At 39.8% G+C, this 20,609-nt stretch overlaps 1 protein-coding gene across 1 annotated transcript in view; it reads right to left on the reverse strand.

The window, feature by feature from the left end:
* The window catches only part of CDCA2 (cell division cycle associated 2), a 50,158-nt gene that overhangs the window by 18,089 nt on the left and 11,460 nt on the right, over nucleotides 1-20,609 (reverse strand). The window contains exons 4-8 of the mRNA XM_036750456.1: nucleotides 19,162-19,313; nucleotides 9,180-9,324; nucleotides 7,281-7,492; nucleotides 6,537-6,618; nucleotides 1,867-2,093 (exon numbers count right to left, since the gene is read on the reverse strand). Of these exons, the coding sequence (XP_036606351.1) occupies nucleotides 1,867-2,093; nucleotides 6,537-6,618; nucleotides 7,281-7,492; nucleotides 9,180-9,324; nucleotides 19,162-19,313 (818 nt within the window). The remainder of the gene's footprint in view (nucleotides 1-1,866; nucleotides 2,094-6,536; nucleotides 6,619-7,280; nucleotides 7,493-9,179; nucleotides 9,325-19,161; nucleotides 19,314-20,609) is intronic.

Consider the following 20,609-nt stretch of genomic DNA (forward strand, 5'->3'; position numbering starts at 1 on the left):
CATGAAGGGCTTGAAGAAGGAAAAGGTACCAGGACTTGGTGGAAAGTCTCAGCCTAAAAGGATGTTTCCTGATGTGCTCCTGGGCCTAGATGTCATCCACAGGACCAGCCTGGCAGGTTTCCTCTCATCCTGGATCTAGGAAAAGTCCCTCTGACAGCTAGTTAACAGAATCATTAAGAAATGTATTATTGCTGAACCTTGTAGGTAAATAAAGTCATAATTTAGTAATTAAACAGACAAGCAATAACTAGAATCATATGACTATGTAATTTCTGACCTGAAGGGATACTTTAAAAGCCCCTCTTGTTTTACAGAGGACACTGGACCCAGAAGATAGGTGATGAGATTTGAACTTAGGATTTCCAAACGTAAATCCACTGTCCTCTCCACTATACTTGTTTCCTTATAGAAATCTCTTCCTGCTGGTAATGTCTTGTCTGCATACCCCCATTACTGGAAAAAGATGACAGGGTATCCATGCTCCCCACCCGACCCATGGTCTCTGCTTCCCAACTATGGAGGAGGCTAGCACTTGACAGTGAGAGTTATACAAACCCAAAAGATGAGGACCATGGGAAGCCTAAAAGCCAGCACCACATGGATTTTCACTGGGGAAGAAGGCAGGGCCAAAGGGGAACCTACAGAGCTCTCTTCAACATACAACTCTGACCAACCGGTTTTATTCTACTCTCAACTCTAAATTTCCTAAGTGGGCTCTCCCAGCCCCAACACAGCACCCATTCAAAGACCCAACTTCCCTTAATGTATTTCCCTAACAAACTTCTTCAACACAACAGAACCTCTTCCAAACCAGCTTGATCCTGAATAGGTACCTACTGGAACTCCTATAAATGCATTCTGTTCAACAAATACTTATTTAGCACTAGCTATAATATACTAATAACTACACCTCCCCATCAAATATCCATATTTGTGAAACAGATATTCATTAAATAGTTGAATGTACTTCTTTTTAGCTAATGAATGCTTAACAATAAATGGGCATACTTCAAACTTTATTCAGCTTGGTAAAAATGTTATTCTTTCTTCCACAAGAGAGCAGCATGACTTAGTGGAAAGAATGCTGGACCTGGGAGCCAGGAAGATGTATTAGAATCCTTCCTAAGACAATTGTCTGTGTGATCCTGGACAACCATCAGCTATCCTGATGTCAACTGTTATCATGCCCCCAAAGGGTTACCAAGTACACAACCCTGTGGGAGGACCGGGGGACTAACAAGGTTTTGGGGAAAGGAGGGTATATTTAAAAAGTGCAGTGAAGCTAAAGTCCACAGAATGGAGTGAGCATCTCATCAGTTTTGCCATTAATTATTTATATGGTCTTCGGTAATATCAACCTCTTGACACTAAATGAGGAGGTGGTACTAGGCGATGTCTCAGATCCTTTGTGACTCTAAAGTACAATTCACTCTCACCAACAACCGAGTAAAATCATTCCCATGATTATAAAAGTCAGCCTTGGAACACAGTATGGGACAGGAAGGTCTCAGCTCAAGTCTCGCTTCTGGGTGAACTGAGAGGCAAGATGTCCAGTGTGGCAGGTCACTTTAGAAGAGTAGAAATTGCAGAAATTCCTGAGCTATTTAAGAGAGGCTTCCTCACCAGGGGCTCCATGTACTGATGAAATTCATAGGACAAGCCAAAAAAAAAAAAAAGCCCTCTGATTGAGTACATAATGACAGAGGAAGCAGACTTTTCTGTCAAACACTACAATCAATGCAAAAAGAAAGGACAAAACTTAAGACATCTCTCAAGCTGCTAAAGGCTCTGGAGTTTTATCTTTCAATCACCACGTGAAAAATTCCCTTCTAGCAACACAAGCCCCTCTGTGTGCAAGGCCGGTACCTGTAAGCTCTCCAGAAGCAGCTTCACGGGGGTCTTCTTCAGCACAGAGCGGAGGAAGGAGGACTCACAGGACGACAGGTCCCCCTTGTACGCAGGTGCAGTGGGCGGCATGGTGTCACTGGACGCTTCTGTGCTCAGTTCCTTCTCAGCTTGGCCTCTCCTTCCACGGTGTCTTGAAGCAGCATCACTTGCTCTTTCTTCCTCTGCACATCCAGCTACCTCCTTCCCTTCAAAGGAAACACAAAAGCTTAAGACTTTAGCTGCAAGTCATGCCCATCTAGATTAATAAAAAAACTAAAAAAAAAAAAAAACCCCAAAAACATTTGTTTACAAAGAAAGCAAGCTTTGGAGAGGATTTTTAAGTAAAGTAGCTTATCTTACAGTGCCTTCTTGTGTGGGAGCACATTGGGAGGAGAGTAGGCTCTTAGTTTTTAGTCTTTTCTCATCAAAGGTGCACTATAAGATAGTAAAAATGCTGCTGCTACTCCTCACTCCTGCCTGTCCAAAGACCCTGGAAGGGCTCTGGAGCCTGACGACACGGCCTCACGGGGCAGCTTGTTCATGTTAAACGCAGAAAACCGCTACTGTAATTATTGCTGTGGACCTTGTCATTCAGAAACATACTCTAAAATGCCATCACGGGCAGAAGTATTAATGTAGAAAACCTTTAAAAACAGCTAACAGCATCCATAGCCAAGCACGGCAGCACACACCTGTGATCTGCTATTGGGGAGGCTGAGTCTACTAGAATCCCCAAGTTTGGGTGTTTGGAGCGGTAGAGGTTTAAAGCCAGTGAGGTTGGCACCAATGTGGTGAGCCCCTGGGAATAGAGGGTCACCAAGGTGCCTAAGGAGTGGAAGACTGGCCCAAACCAGAAAGTGCAGGCCAAAGCTGCCGATCAGCAATGGGGATGGGCCCAGCCCAGGCTGCTGTGCTGCACTTCTGGCCTTGGGCCAGAGACAGGGAGGAGACATGTTCAAAAAAAAGAAAAGAGGTTTATATCTTTTCCAGCCTCTAGGTGAACAAACTCCTATGAATTAATGACTTGCCAAAGGGAATCAGTGGGAAGCATTAGATTTGAGTCTGAGGCCCTGGGTTCTGCCAATGGTGGAATTAATCTGGCGATGATGGACATGTAATTCCACCTGTCTGAGCCACTGGAGTTTTTTTCACCTGAAGAACAAGAGTGTTACATTCGATGCCATCTATGTTCACAGTCTGACTGTGAGACCACTCTTTGTAACCCAAGTCCACTCTCTACCTCTAAAGTGACCCCGTCCCCATCCTTCAGTGCTGAGGGCATCACAACGGCTCCAAACTTAAGCTCCTCTATTGTTCATAGTCCAGACACAAAGCAATAATGTTCTCTTCACAGTACACTTTATGTAATCTCTGTCAAGCCAAATTACTTTCCTCTAATAGTGTGGGATTTAGGCAACAAGATAAAGCAAGGGCACCTCGAGATCAAAGAAAACTATATCCCTAATACAACTTAGAGAGTTTTGAAAAAAGCACTAAAAAGATTAATGACCCCATCCTGCACTCCATTAATTGTTACCAATGGCTGTTTTCTGGGAGAGCACGACAAGAGTAGTCCTAACTCAGCCTCCAAAGATCAGCAAAATTATAAAGAAGTCCAGGATTTTCCATTAACGGCCAGTAATGAACATATTTCTCCGCAAATTTCTGTAAATCCTTCTCGAGCCTATTAAACGTTTTCAGTCTACTCAACCACTTAGAATAACAGGTTCCATATGTGAACGCTTCCCTCCACCAAAAAACCCTCAATTCCTCTTGGATTCAAGGGAACATCTCCTACTTTTGGTATTATGGGACTTGGTTCACACATCTGGCCTCCACTGTGAAAATTTAATACCTTCAAACTTCAACTTAAGTAAACACTAAGACACATAATACTATCTCCTCAAGGCTCGAAGTGATACAATAATTAACTAAATAAGACTCAATCCCTGCCCTCATGGAGCGCATAATCTACTTAGGAGGATGCAAGAAATCAATATATAACTGTAACAACAAAATATATGAGACATAAAAAACCAAAGAGGCAGTAAGGTGGCCAAGAAGATAAGAGTGCTGGGCTGGGAGTCAGGAAGACCTGAGTTCAAATTCAGCCTCAGACACTTACTAGCTGTGTGATCCTGGGCAAGTCACTTAGCCTCTGTTTGCCTACATCCAATGGAGAAGGAAATGACAAACCACACCACTATCTCTGCCAAGAAAATGCCATGGATAATGCAACGCATGGAGTGGCAGAGAATTAGACACAAATGAACAACAATAAGTGCCAAGGTGGAGACAAATCCATACACTTATTAAGCACCTACCATGTACCAACCAATGTACTGGGAATACAAAGAAAGGCAAAAACAGTCAGTACTCTAAAGGAATCAGTCTGACAATAGGCAGAGAAGAATCCCTACTGACTTTGTGTATGTGTGTATGCATGCGTGTGTGTGTGTGCGTGTGTGTGCACATGTGTGTGTGGAGGTGGGTTTCAATAAGGATTAGGAAAAGGTAACATTTCAGTTAGGCCTTAGGGAGTTAGAAGACATGGAGATGGCCTACTATTCTAGCTCTAAGAAATATGTTGAGAAAAGAGGCTGGGATATGAATGGGGGAGAGCAGTGGAGCTGAATCCTATGCCATAAGGCAGGAAAGGGGTGGCCCCAAATTGGTATAGGACCTTGATTTTAGCTAGGCAGTCTGACCTTTATTCAGTAGGCTATGTAATTCAGAAAAGCAGGAGGACTTTGAGCAAAATAATAAGCTTGGATCTATGCACAAGGAAAATCCATCTAGTGTAGCAATGACTGTATTATAGAGGGAATGATGGTCAGGAAACTGTGATAGTTAACACAAAGCATAATAAGGTCCTGAACTGGGAAGCTGGCTATAAGAATAGACAGCAGGGCTTATACATGAAGGAACTATGAAAGGGAAGGGAAATATCAAAAGAGAGCACCCAGTCAGATGAATAAAGATGTCACTATCAGAAAAAAGTCAGAAACAGAAAACTGTTTTGGGGTGAAGATAATAAACTTGGTTTGGGAAAAGTGCATTCAAAGCGACGGTACAGATATCTTCTTGGCTAACTGGATGTGAGTCTAGAGCTTAAGGAGAAGGCAGAGATGAAAATACAATTTGGATGTCATCTGCACAGAAGTGACAAAAAAAAAGATGACTGGGGGAAAAGATGTTGGCCGAAATGGGCTCCTCAGAGAGCCTGAATGGGCTGCAATGAAGGGAAGGCTGGCCAATGAGGGTCATGTAATCTCCCATCAATGGGCGCTCTCTCAGGATACAACTCGCCGGATTCACAAACCCCAATGGGCGACTTCTCAGCCACATCCCTAACAAGCAGTCACAAAGACTAGTCTCTACCTGAGCACATATGGCAATTGGTAACTGGCTACCAATCCAGGAAGTTTAATGAACTTCTGGGCAACTTGAATGGTTAGGAAGTTAATTCTTTACATAAATCTAAAACGTAACTGTTACTCACTGTTACTGTGTGTGGTAGAGGCAGTTTGTCATGGTGGACTTGCCTTACACACACTCAAGATTTATTCTGGCTTTGAGAACCACAAGTATGCCCTGTCTTTCAGGCAAAGGGAGTTAAGCTGATTTTATCTAGAGTAATCAACAATTAAAACTGTTAATTTCTGTAGAAGAGTAGAAACAGTAGGCAGAGAGCAAAAGGTATAGGACAAAAAGAATTGAAGGCATAGAAGATAGGCAAAAATATTACAAAGTCTGGTAGTTATTGAAGTTGAGAGCTAAAAACCCAATCGGTTCAAAGAGTTTTTTAGGTCTGAGGAGACCTACACAGACTTATAGACAGAAGAGTATGAAGGTGGTACAGGGCAACAGAAGGATGATGAATATAGCAAGGACTAGCCCTAGTAAAAAGGATACGGTAAAGGGAAGGAAGGAATGAGTGAAGATGTGAGGGAAATCATCGGGCGTTTCAGAAATAGGGGCTAGGATGCGATGCTGGGAGCAACGGGTCAGGCAATGAAGCAAAGAGAAAAAGTCCAGATAGTTAGTTGGACCATGAGACATGGATTCAATGAGCACTGATTAAATGATTTCTGCAAAGCAGTGAGGGCCTAATATTATCAAAGTCTGGTTTAATAGATTATGGCCTCTGGTATGAAACCTTTAGTCAAATACTTACTATTCAAACCATGTTATCTTGTCCCTAACAGAGATTACAGATGATGCTCATTAATATACTGATGGGTCTTATACATGTTAGAGATGCCACAGGACTTGGAAATATCTCATTAGCTTTGGTTGAAAACAAAATTGGAGAGCAAAATAGAAAATATCCTCTCAGAATAGGAATTCTAAAATAATGACAAAGTGCACAGTGATGGGCCTGGAGTCAGGAAGACTCGAGTTCAAATGTGGCCTCAGATGCTGACTAGCTGTGTGACCCTGGGCAAGTCACTTTACCTTGTTTGACTCATTTCCTCATCTATGAAAAGGGGATGACAACAGCACTTACCTCCCAGGGATGCTGTGAGGATCCAATGAGATAATATGAAAAGCATTCTGCCAACCTTAAAGAGCCAGGGAAGAGCCAGCTATTATTAACGCATTTTAAATAGGACACGAGGTCATCACAATAAAAATGGAATAGTTACCCCTTGACAGACTTTTCAGTGTAGTATCCTTTAAAACTGAGCATCCAGACTGTGCAACAACGGACAGATCACAAGAAGATTCCTGGGTGGGAGGGAAAGTACTGATTAAGGTCGACTTCCTGGAAAACACCAAGAAAGCAAATGCTGATTTCTTGTCCAATCTGGTCAAATAGCCATGTTTTCAGTTTGCTCTCACAGTGGTAGCTGGGCACAGGCACATAACGATGAAGCTATCCGTTGTACTCTAACACAGCCAAAGGGAATCTTTTCGGTTTCTTGGGTCAAATTTAGAAGATAAATATCCATTTTCTAGTCATCCTATTTCTACAAGGCAGGGTCTGTGGTAACCCTTTAGAGCTGGCCAGATTTTGCTCAATGATAAGATCCATGTTAAGAGATGTTTTATTTAGTAGAACATGACTACATTGTCAGAAATGAATTCCTACCTGTGGCCTTATGCTTCAAAATCTTACTTTCACTAACAGCAATAATTTTTAAAAGTATGAAAAGCCCTATTTCACTAAAGAAGGCTTCCTTTCAGATGGGCCATTTGATGCAACAAAAACGATGGAACCACATGAAAATCTAAGGGCACCCACTCAGCAGTCACATCCAACAATGCCACCCCTACCCACCACCACCACGACCAGATACAACTGCCATAATAAGCTAAGCAGAAAGTCAAGCGCTACTTAAATCAACAACCACCAAGTCCTGATGTTTTCTTTCTCAGGTAATTGTTACCTTAGAATGGTCTGTTGTAGAAGTTTCACAGGTGTAAGTTCGGTTTGTATCAGGAAAAGTAGCAATATGGCATATCTGGATGTCAGTCAATTTTTTTTCACCATCAGCTATATTTTCTTTTAAGTCTCTCTGGTAAGATATTCGCCTACGCTTGGATGGTAACTCTCCACACAGCTTGGGCTGGTCACAACGTTTTGGGCTTTTGTTCTTAGCTGAATTCCAGATTGGGGGGTGGGGGGGAGGGTAAAAAAAAAAGACAGCTTTAAAATTAAACAATTTACCCTTGAAATCTTTAAAATACTCAATGTATAATTCTAAATATTTCTGTAAAATTAACAAAATTATTAAAAAGTTCTCTTAAAAATTAAGTCATTTTGAAATACTGTAAAAAAAAGGAAAAGAAAAAACACTAAAACAGATAAAAGGCAAATTTAATGAAATCTGGTAATTCAAGGTTATATTCTTCGAAAAGATTCTAGTACAGGTTCTGCCTTTTACTGAGGGACTCTTAAGCAGATTTATCTGGTGAGGTGACTCCTCAATTCAGAAAACCTTAGTGGTTTCTTCCTCAAGCAAACAATCCACATTGGGGGTCAGTCTCCACAAACTGGAACCTTTGACCCCTGTGCAGCCTTGCCTCAAGACAGACCATCATGACTCAGCCCACACGGCTCCCTCAATATGATGTAGCCAGGCAATGGCCTTTGCATCATCATGCACACCACTACCCAGGTCCATTTTCTTCCCCTAAATTTTGACACATCTTTTACAGCCCAAATCACATGAAATTTCAACAAAGCCATCCCTAATCTCCTGTCAAAACAGCCTCATTTATCTCGACTGCTTATTTGTTACAAGGACATTGGGCAGAAAGGGATTGGTGGCTGGGAGAGACAGAGGAAAAAGACAGAGTAGCTTAAAAGAAGGTCATGGAAGCATTTTTTAAAAAAACGCACAGAACAGATGACAGGCCAGAAAGTATCAGAGACAAGGGGGACAGCTTTGAAAGTTACCTGTTAAATTTATTTTATATTTAAAAGGAAAAGTAAGCTGTATATAAGACTTAGTTTCATGTGACAATTCTGTTATGTTTTACTATGTATGTGAAAGTTAAAGTTCTCTGCTTTTTATCTGAGTCCCCCTGCTTCACAACAAATTAGATAATAAGACATCATATTAGCTATGCTTTGTATTTCTAGCACCTCCTAAAACAGCAGGCATTTAAAAAGGTTTTTTGCATAATTTAATTAACCTTGACAGGCTATATTGTAATTCAGTTTTTCTTAAAGGAATTCTATCATCAGCAAACCTTCTATGCTGATATAAATGACCCACTGGGTCAAAAGCACTGAAAAACATCAGTTGAGAAGGAGGTAAAACCTAATAAAAAAAATCACAAACGTGAATGGGTAATGTTTGTCTCAGAATGGATGCTCTGGAGGAAGAGGCCTCCACTTACTGACTTCTATTAAAGAGTACCAGTCATAATGCTATATATTTGTATTTGACGATGGTTCTAAGCAATTGTTGGAATCTAACCCACTAAGGCTATATCACCATGACAACAGGCACAGTAATGTCAAATTAATTTTCCTTTTTCACAGCTTTTGAGATTCCACAATTAAAGATGACCACTGGTTTATTAAGCAGGGTTTAAAAGCTGAGGTGACAGATGATAAATGATTATAAAAAATATTTTTAATACAATGGAAGCAGTTCAGGTCTCAATAAATATTTGCTGAGCTTAATGGCCAAACAGGATTGCTTTCAGAGGAGGAAGCTGATGGGCAACTCAGAGTGCTCAGCAAGTGTTCATCAAACACATTTTTGTGCCAGGCACCTTAGTTTACAATTTGTTTTGAATAAAAATTCTGGGCAAAATTGACTTTCTTTACTTACTGCAGTCTGCTGCTTGGACTTCTCCCTCTGGCCCTGAATGTTCAGATTTTTCTTCGTTTTCCTTTACTTGGTGAAAAGCAGATTGGAAGGCAGAAATTCGCTCTCTTAATGAATCACCATTTCTATATCGAAAAGGGCTGGCCTGCTAAATTATATGAAGAACAGACTAGGTTAATCCAAAATGTATATCCTTTATTCCATACCTAAAACTGCACCATTTAAGATACATATGATGATAAATAATTGTATTAAATTCAGGAGACTCTATTAATATGAGTTTGTTGAACAAGTAAATGAAGACTTCCCTTCTGGAAAATGCATTTGTTTGAAAACGTCCTACATGAAACCTTCCTTCCCCAGACACAAAACCCTCCTCCACATGAGCCAAAGGGCTACTTGCAAAGACAACACAAAAGATGTTGGTACTACCTGATTACACCAGAGTATTTTAAACAACCCCAAAGTTCATCTAGGTTGGGCCATAACTCACTTGACATAGTTGACAGAGTACAGAAAAAATCTCTAGCTTCGGATGATATAAAAATAAGCAGGGGTAGCAATCAACATCTCAGACAAAGTTAAAGTTAAAATGCATTTAACTAAAAGAGATAAACAAGGAAACCACACTATGTGTCACTAATATTATCCAATATTGTTTTAGAGCATTTAAAATAACCATAGACAGTATACCTGCCAAAACAGACCCAGGAACTACATGAACATTAATTATAAAATTATACAAATAAAGTCAGATTTAAATAATTGGTGAGATGTTAATTGTTCATATGTAGGGCAAAGCCAATATAACAAAATGACAATTTTATCTAACTAACCTATTTATTCAATGCCATCCCAATTAAATTACTAAAAAATTATTTTACTGAGTCAGAAAAACATAATAACAAAAGTCATTTGAAAGAACAAAAGGTCAAAAATTTCAAAGAAGCTAATAAAAAATATAATAGAAGGAGATTCAGCAGTGACAGACCTTAAACTATATCAAAAGGCAGAAAATATCAAAATTATCTGGTACTGGCTAAGAAACAGAAAGGTAGATAGGTGGAACAGAGTAGACACATGACACATAGTAGTAAAGGACTATAGTAACATTGTGTTTGAGAAATATGAAGATTTAAGTTTTAGTATATGAATTCATTATTTGGTAATAACTGTTGGGAAAGCTGCAAAACAGGATGGCAGAAATTGGGCATAGACCAATATCTTAACCCATATGCCAAGATTGGGTCACAATGGATACATGACCTAGATACAAAGGGAGATGTCACAAGAAAATTAGAACACGCAACATATTATCTATCAGACTCATGGATAAGAGAATAATATATGAAGAAACAAGAGATAGAGAGCATAGGGAAGTGTAAATTTCAATTATATTAAATTAAAAAGTTATTATACAAATAAAACCAATGTAGCCAAGATTAGAGGGAAAGTAGAAAATTGGGGGAACTTTTTCATAGACAATCTCTCAGATAAAGATCTCATTTCTCAAATGCATAAACAACTTGGTCAAATTCATAAGAATACAAGGTATTCCCCAATTTATACATGGTCAAAAATATGATTAAGAAATCAAAACTATTCGGTCATATGAAAAAATTCTCTAAATCATTATTGATAAAAGAAATGAAAATTAAAACAACTTTGAGATATCATCTTACACCTATCAGATTGGCTAAAATGATAGATGCACTTCAGTTGGGGAGTGGCTAAACAAGTTGTGGTATATGATTGTGATGGAATACTACTGCACTATAAGAAATGATGAGATGGTTGATTTTAGAAAAACATGGAAAGACTCGGACCTATGAAGGAAGACACCATCCACCTCTAGAGAAAGAACTGACAAACAAAAATATGTATAGTGTTTGGTTTTACAGGAATGGAAATATATTGTTTTATATTGAATCCTTTCTATGTTCTGCTGTATACATGGAAATGTTCCTTTTTTTGTTTCTCATTTTGTGTTTAAGCTTAAAATGAACAAAAACAATTTAAATTAAAACAAAATCTCTCCATGCCTCATTCTGTGTATTCTATTTTTTGAGAATTAAAAGGAGTTTATTATAACTATGTCAAGCTGATCGCTGAAGATCAGCCCCATCTATCTATCTTAAATAAGAAATCATTTACAGAGGCTCTATCCAATGAGCTGGAGGCTGAGTTCTTATTATCTCCATGTTTTAAGCATAACAGTTTTATCACCCAGGTGGTCCAAGGATGACAACAAGAATTCTACTTCTAGTGCGATGTTGTAAAGGTAGATGGGAAACAGGAACCAGACCAAAAGGAAAGGGTGGGAGAGATGGAATAAACAAACCAGAGCAGAGGGCTCTATGTTCTCTCCCAGAATACCAGGAATGATATAGTTTTGTTAAAAAAAAAAAAAAAAAGTTCCTTGTTTAAGGTGTAAATACCCTGCTAAGGATTATAAATTAATTTGAACCTTCAAACCTCAATGTTTCTTTCTTCAATCAGATTAACAGCTCCCATGACATAATCAGGGGAAAGAAGAATTTCAATTCTAGGATGGGTTCATGTGAAACAAAGGGCTTATGTGGAAAGCCAGATATGTAAAGTTGGGCTTTGCAGCCACAGAAGGCAGAATGAATGAGAATACCAGGAAATCAAGCCAGAGAGGGAGATGTAGAGGGGAGAGAGAGAGAAGAGGAAGGTGAGAAAAATGAGGAAGTACTTGAACTGGTTTTCTTTGGTATTGTCTTAGGCCCCGTAATGGATTATGAACAACAGGGACTTGACCACACCAAGGTCATCCCAACCATTTGGCAATGTTAGAGTGACAAAGCCCCAACGCAGTGATGGGCTCAATCCAGAAGTCCAGGAGGCTCTGGCTTGGCTTCTCAGCACAGCGGGCTTCGGTTTTTTTTTCTCTAAGTAGCCAGCTTTCCTGCCTTTGCCTGGGCCCTCTTTTCCAAACAAGACAGCTCCTGGCAGTTCTGTTCTCACAGAGCTAAATGCCTCCAGTAACATATAACCACAGACTGAGAGCTGGGAGGGATCTTAGATGCCATCTAGTCTGATCCCCTCATTTTATAGATGAGAAAATTGAGGCCCAGAGAGATTAAATGACTTGCCTAAAGCCATACAGATAGAAGTCAGAAGGATTTGAACTGAGGACCAGACTAACCCCAGTCAATGCCCCCTGGCTTAGGGCATCAACCAGGTGTTTGTCCCTGCAAAGTATACACTTGATAGGACTTGTCATTATCACTAATTACTTTTCACTTTAAGTATCTGTATGCAAACACAAATTATGGGGAGTTAGGTAAAACTGGGAAGGTATGAAGTTGTTAATAAAAGTTGTTAATGAAACAAATATCCAAAAACCTAGATACCTCCAGTGTGGGTTTATTTTCAGTGATCTTAGTGTACAATTGTAATACTTCTAAAGTTTTAAGATTCTAGCAAAATGACTAAGGCATCTATTTACCTCCTTCAAAGAAAACTGTAAGCTTTTTTTAAAAAGCACTTCAGTGAAAAACAAGAATGTTCAATACATACAATGCCCATAATATTGTTCGTTTTAGAACAAACATGGTCTAAAATCTCTTAAAAGCAGCATCACGATACTTAGTATCATTAGTAGCAGGCATTAAAAAAAACTATTACAAATGATTTTATAAAGGTTCTACCACTGGCAAACTTTGAGAATCAGTGTTTGAAGGTGGAACCTGTTGACACATGAAACAAGGCTTGGCCTAAGAGTGACTAAACAGTAGGCTGCAAATTCCTAAATGAGAAGGGGAGAGGAGAGAGGAACATTGCCCCCTTCCTGTGATTTTTCCAGTCTTGTAGTCCCATGTTTTCATCTGGATCTATAAGGATTATGATAACATAATGTAGAATTTCCCTACTCAAAGGAGAATTTCTATTTCACACCCTAAGTCCAAAGTGCCTGGGTGTTCAAAGCTTCTGCAGCAATCTGGGGATATGACAGGGGATGGGGATAAGCACTGGATGTGTGATTTCACTTCTACAGGGAACTCTACAACTGGGAGGTTAAGTGATTTGCCCAGGGTCACAAAGCCAGTTGGCACCAGAAGTGACACTTGAACCCAAGTCTTCCTGGCTTGGAGGTTAGCCCTCCAGCCACTGAACCCTACACTTCCTCTAAGTTCAAAATAGAGAACATAAGGCAATGATAAGCAATTTGGTCAAGTGCCTTGAGCTGAGTTAGCAAATGTTTTCAAAGCTCACAAATGAAAATAATGCATGCGAAATATATCTCTTCTTCAAAGACTATTAAAGATCCATCCAAGTTTGGGGTCAGCCAGACCATTTTCTGTTTTTGTTAAGCCTTTCTCCCAGCAGCTGTTTTTGATAATCTTAGTGATTTCAGAAAGTATTCCAAGCTCTGCATCATATGGATAACAATTTGTTAAGAATCACAGAACTCTGGAACAAGAAAGAATTGGAAGAAACCATTTAGTTGAGCCCTTTCATAAGGCCCAGCCAGGGGAACTGACAGAACGGCTGGGACCCCCGAACCAGATTTACTGTCTGCCAGTGCAACAGAAAGGTGGGAAAGGCAAGGAACAGCGGACATCAATTCCATTTTCATGTGACTTTCCATTTTAACTAAAGGATTTACATGAAAGAAAAAAAGAATGTGTAGAATTATTTACAGATCTGAAGCTTTTACACTGTATATTCAATTCTTTTGCCAAGGTTTCTACCTGCAATGAGAAGTCAAAAATAAATAAATACAAGATTATACATGTAGAGTAATGGAGGGAAAAAATTGGCTAAACTATATACAATTTCTTCACATGTTCTCTTCTCATCTAGATAAGTGAACTACAATGCGTTAAAACACTTCCCTAGCATTCCCCTGCAACCTTATTTTCTTGATTTCTATTCTTTAAAAAAAAAAAAATCTAATTATTCTAATTTTCCATTTCTATCAAAAGTTATACTAAACAAACAGTAAGTATTCTTCCAATTACAGCAAATACCACAGATAAAAAGTTCTGTTAAGCTTTCAAATTACCTCCCATTAGGTTCTAGAGTGGAAGAAGAGCAGACAGTTAAAATCTGGATGCCATGTTTGGTGGTGATCTGTTCACACACTGAATTTTACTTTTAGTCAAACGTGCTCATAAAGCAAGGTCGTGGCTACCAAATCAGCAGGACTTTTAAATTCAAATAAGGTCATGCACATTTATGATGTAAACTAGACCTTTATGACACACATATTAAATACCAAAAAAAGACAAGCCAGTATTCAGTCAGGTCTTAAACGATTTTTACTAATGGAGGGGAACAAACAGAATTACTTCAAAATTCCGATTTTTTTATCTCGAAATGTGCTTTTCTATCTATATTTGAATACAAATAAGTCTGATGTTCTGGGAATTTACAGCATTTCAAACAAAACAGTGAAACCAGAGGCTAAAAAAGGAGCTGTAACACTAGTGATTTCTCTTCTGAAGGCCCTACTAAGAAGCCTGAGCACTCCCCATTTTCTTTCCAAACAATTTTTCCTACCTCCCCAGTAGCAAAGGTGCTTGGGATTAAGAAGCCTCTTGAGACATCCAATGGGTTGCCAAGTTCCTTTCTATCTCCAAGATTCCACTCTAGAATTTATACCCCCATGCCTCCCTAGGTCAGCAATCCCCTCAATGTGGGGATTCCTGTCCACTGGGAGACTGAGCTCCAGCCACAATTCCTTCTTGTGGCATTTTTATCCATTCCCTCTCAAGGATGGGGGGCAGAAGATCTACAGCCAAGGAGCTGGAGGTTTTCTTTCCTTTAACATTCCATGGGCACGGGGTAGTGTGGGACGGGTTCCTTACTCTCATTATATATGACTGATGGGTTTTTGGTTGTTTCCTGGCTCAGAGGCCCCTTTAAAATGCAGATTATAACCTAACTTTGCCTGTGCATCAACGCCACTATCATCTAGGTTCTCTTTCAAATTGATCATAGGGAATTTAAGCCAGATACTGGGGTGGGGGTGGGGGTGACGTTCTTCACATTCTCCACACAGCAAGGATACCAGTGGAGCACTACCCCATAGGACAAGTCCATGTTAGCAACTCAATCATAGATTTTTCTGATCATAACCTTTAATATCATTGCAACTAAGTAATTCTTCACTTATAATATGTTACAACTTTAGCAAACCCATCATAGATGCCTTTTCATGGCCCTTTGGGTCATCTTTGACTACAATTTTTGGGGAAAGCGTAGTGTTTTAAACCACTTCTTGCAGACAAATCACCATAATCAATATCCTGAAACCTATTTATGCCTATATGTCTTTCCATTGCTTTCTGGTTCATTGGCAAGAGCCTAGCACAGTGCTTGGCACACTGGCCCTTAATAAATATTTATTGATTAGGTAATTAGGTACTCTCAAAATTAGTGTTTCAAGTTTCACAGCCATATGACAGCATTAAAAAATATTGATGCTAAAATGATAGACTTTTCAATTCTAAGGCTTCACCTTATACCTTGCCAAGTTGCCAAATAGTCATAGAAACAGTCCATCAGTCAGTTGATTAGTACCAACTGTGTGCCAGGCACTGTATTATAAGCTGAGATACAAAGAAAGGCAAAAAACAGCCCAAAAAACAGGAGCTCAGTCTAATGGGAGAAACAACATGCAAAAAACTGTATAAACAATATACATTAACAGGATAAATTGGGGGTGACATCAGAGGGAAGGGCATTAAAATGAAGGAAAACTGGGAAAAGCTTTTTGCACAAAGTTCGACTTTGGTTGAGGCTTGAAGTCAAAAAGCAGGATGAGGAGGGAGAGCATTCCAGACATGGGGGACAAGCAATGAAAGTTCCTGGAGTGAGGAGATGGGAGTATCTTGTGTGAAAGAACAGCAAGGAGGTTAGTGTCACTGGATCAGAAAGTACATGGAGGGGATTAAAGTGATAAAAAGACTGGAATGATAGGAAGGAGCTAGGTTATGAAGGGCTTTTGAAAGTCAAATCAAGGACTTTATATGTGGTCCTGAAATCAGTGGGAAACCACAAGATTTCATTGACTGGGGGGGATAGGGGGCTAGTTAGACCTATGTTTTTGGAAGATAAATTTGACAGCTGAATGGAGGATGGACTACAGTGGCGAAAGATTGAGACTGGAAGATCAACCAGCAGGCTACTGTAATAACAGTCTAAGTGTGAGGTGATGAGGTCCTAAACCAGGATGGTGGAAGCATGTATATATGAGAAATGTTATGAAGGTAAAATTGATGGGCCTTGGCAAAAGATCGGATGGGGGGCGGTGACAGTGTGGTGGCGAGAATGACGAGTCAAAGATGACATCTAGACTGGCAGCCCAGGTGACTGGGAGAATGGCAGTGCCCTCAGTAACAGGGAAGTGAGGAAGAGGGGAGAGTTTAGGAGGCAAAAAATGAGTCCATTTTTGACACGGTTTGTTTATGGGATATTCAGTTGGAGGTGTCTAAAAGGCAAAAGATGATATGAGACTGGAGATCAGGAAAAGAGGTTAGGCCTGAGCAAACAGATCTGAGAATGGTCTATTACTGTATCTATTATGTGCCAAGCAGTGTGCTAGGACTCATTAGAAATGTAAGAAGAGAACTGGGAGAGAGAACAATGTGATGAAAAGCAAGAAGATAGAATCAGGAAGAGGACTGAGAAAAGGCTATTAGATTTAGCAATTAAGAGATCACTGGTAAATCTGGAGAGAGTAGTTTTGGTAGAATGACATCAGAAGCCAGAATGCAAAGAAAAAGAGTGAGATGAAAGGTAATGGAGTCCTGTATTACAGACAGCCTTCTCAGGAAGTTTCACAGGTAGCAGGGACGGACAGATCCAGTGAGGATCTTTTTTTTTTGAGGACAGGGAAGACATAGTTATGTTTATAGGTACATTGTAGACAGATGTTGGAGGGGAAAGGAACACTAACATAGCTTCTGGTAGAGCTATTAATTGGTCCAACCATACTGGAAAGCAATTTAGAATTATGCTGTGACTAAAATGTCCATACCCATTGACCCAGACACCCTACAGTGCTCACTACCACCTCCCTAATATTCGAGCAGCACTTTTTGCAGGCCCTTCTAGAAATGAAGTAGATGCCTATTGGTCAGGTAATGGCTAAACAAATTGTGATACATGAACGTAAGAAAATATTACAGTCTCATGAAAAATAATAAGAAAAATGTGAGAACAGTAAGAGTGAAACTAAGTAGAATTCAGCAAATATATATAATAAATAGAAATGAAAAGAACCAAAAACAAAAATCATGCAAGTGAACACTAGAGAGGAGAAAATGCACCTTCCTCGCTTCTTGACAGAGGTGGGGGAATATGAGAATACTGCATCTGCCAGCAGATAAGGTTGATACGTTTAGTTAGTTTTACCTAACTAGCTTTTTCTATTTGGTTACCAAGGATGATCTAACAGGTAAGAAGAATATAATTGGAAAGATACTATCAATAAAAGCCCTCAAATCAAATATAAAATTAAAGAGAAGTTTAGATGTTAGAGGATACCAATTCCAGGATCCCAGGAAGGAATGTGAAGTTTCCCAAGGGCCAACTAGGGTGTTCTCTTCCATTTAATAAATGTTTCTGGTTGGCTTGTGGGCCACCTGCAGTGTGTATCCAAGACTCAGGGAACGACAGCATCATCAGCTCGGTGGGCTGCCCACCAGATGAGTGTAACTCCAGTAGTAGATTTTGTCACTCTCACTACTCCTTTCTCCAATTTCAGATTCCTTTACTTTGCTTCCATTTCTCCTCTGTTCTCTCTACATCTACTTCAGGTCCTCATCACCTCTCATCTGAACTAATGCAACAGCTTCTTACCTGGTGTTTGCCCTGGCCCTCCCCCAACCAGCCACCACATGGCACCCAAAGACCCATCAACAACCCAGTTCTGACCACACCACCCCCTGCTCATGATGCTCCCTATCCCTTTTCGGCCACGAATCCCTCTGGCTGGGTGGCAAAGCCAGATACCCTTTCTCACTATGTTCTTACAGGTATAAAATACAGAAGGTAGCAAACAAATTCAAGGACCCCTGTCCCAGACTACCTACATGTTACTCCCTTTCCCATACTCTTCATTTTATGCCCCCTCATCTGCTGCTTGCTCTTATCCATTTTCTCTCTTCTCTTCATGCCTTTAATCTCTGCCACTCATCTCTCCTTGGTAGCGTGTGTGGCTCTCTTCAAAGGTCAGGCCTTTCCCAATGCCCCCAGCTGCTAGTGCTCCCTGAGCTCGCCCTCCCCCCATTATCTTACATTTACTTTGAATCTATTTTGTACTTAACTCACGTGCGTATGTAATGTGTGTGCACACACACACACACAAAAGTGTGTTCTCTCAGTCAACAATTCTCTGCTGACAACCAGAAAGGCATGTAATGATTGTCACATACAGACAGGATCAGGGAATATGTCCTGCACAGATTCCCAATGGCGGAGGGGATTCTCTGTGGGCAGTAGGGATGCGATGATGCTTTTTACTGCAGGCATGCTCACGTGCCTTTGAGATTCAGAAGTGTTCTGGAGGTGAACAGCTCTGAAAACCAACAAGCATTTATTAAGTGTCGAGATGTGCCAGACACTGCGGACAGGAAGAGCTAAGGCCAACAATAGGCCTTGTCATTGAGGAGCTTATAGTCTAGACTGTGAAACGGGAAGCACCAATGGGTCCTTACTTCTTCCACTGGGAATCTGTGTAGGACATACTCCACCATCTTGCCTACATGTGGCAATCATCACATACCTTTCTGGCTATCGGCAGAGAATTGTTGAATGTAGCATGCTACCTTTATACAAACAGACTTACTGTAAGCCAACCAAGTACATGATCTACATTAGGGAATTTGCAGGACAGGAAAAAAGTGGTCTCTGCCCATAACTAGAATGTGTCAAAGAAGAGAGAAGAAAACTGAGACAATTTATATTAGTAAAAAAGATCATTTCAAGAACTTATTAAACAAACACATACCTGTATTGAAGGAGAAGCTTCTACCAAAGGAGAGTCGCTTGCATTTTTAAAACTCCTTTGCTGAGCAATGTATCTAATGAGAAGATTTGTTTCAGGAGAGCCTCTGACTCCAATTGTGGAACGGCGCCTTGATTTTTTTAGCAAGGATTTTCCTGGAATGAAAATTTTCTTACACTTAGGAAACCCCTTGAAAAAAGTACTCAACAGTTAACATGTTTTAACGAAGGTTATTATTTTTAAGGTTCTAGTAGTAATAATCTTCTGCATACAATCAGCAGACATAGAGATTTTTAACATTTCTGTACCTATTTTCTACACATGAAGAATACTGGACTTGCCCAACTGAATAATTTAGTAAGGATCTGCTACGTTTGGTGCTGGGGATACAGAGAAGTAAAATACGTTCTTGCCCACCAGGCCCTGACATTCCTTAGAGAGACATGTGCTCCATAGACAGGCCACAGCCTGAGGAGAGGGAGGGGATAAAGGCACTAGCAGCTGTGGGTACTAGAAAAAATCTAATGTAGAAGATGGTACTTGAGCTAAATCGTGAAGGAAATGAGGGTTCTCAGATCCAAACATGGGGACACTGGACAGTCCAGTCTGACCAAGATGACTTCTTTCCCAGTTTCACTCAAAGACCAATGTGCCTTCAAGGTATGTGCACCTGTTCATTATACTTGTCCCAAACAATGATCAATATTAGCTGCTTCCAATGCTCCCCACCTCCTGATAGAGAACATAGACAGAAGATACAAAATTAAGGGATACATTTTTTTTAAACATAGCGAATGTGGGAATATGTGGGAAATTGTTTTGTTTGACTATTCATATTCACTAATGCTTTTCCCCTCAACTGGAGAAAGATGGGAAAGAGAGGGGAGTTAGGGATAAAGCAGCCAAAAGAAAAAAGGGTCAGTGAAGCATTTCTTTCTAAATACACAGAAGAGGACAGAAAGAATCACAGATAAGCAAGGACAACTTTGAACATTATATATTGAATTTATTATACATTTAAAAGTCATATACAGGAGAGGGTCATGGTTTCAGGAACCCTTTTCCTGTTCCAATACGGGGGAGAGAAAGGGCAGGTAGGAGAGGGAAAGGTTCTTATTTTAGTGTTAGGAATTTTTTTAAAATAAAAAAAAAATTAAACTATTTTCTCCCTCAGAGTCTCATTCACTTGAAAATGTGCACACTGGCCAAAAAATACATTATCTGGCACATGTAAATTTCTGGTCAAAGACTAAACTTTAAACACATCTACTTAGATTTTAAGTTCCTGGCGAGGTATCTCTCCACTCAATAGGATGTCCCAAAAGTCTTAGTGCACTTTAAAAATCAAGCTTTAAGCTTTAAAACTGTATAAGACTTTTGGGATACCCTGTACTTACACATTTAAAAAAATGCATTTACTCAATTCATATAACATCTTATACCTGAAAAAT

This window comes from Trichosurus vulpecula, chromosome 3 (genome assembly GCF_011100635.1).
Source record: "Trichosurus vulpecula isolate mTriVul1 chromosome 3, mTriVul1.pri, whole genome shotgun sequence".
Taxonomy (NCBI): Eukaryota; Metazoa; Chordata; class Mammalia; order Diprotodontia; family Phalangeridae; genus Trichosurus; species Trichosurus vulpecula.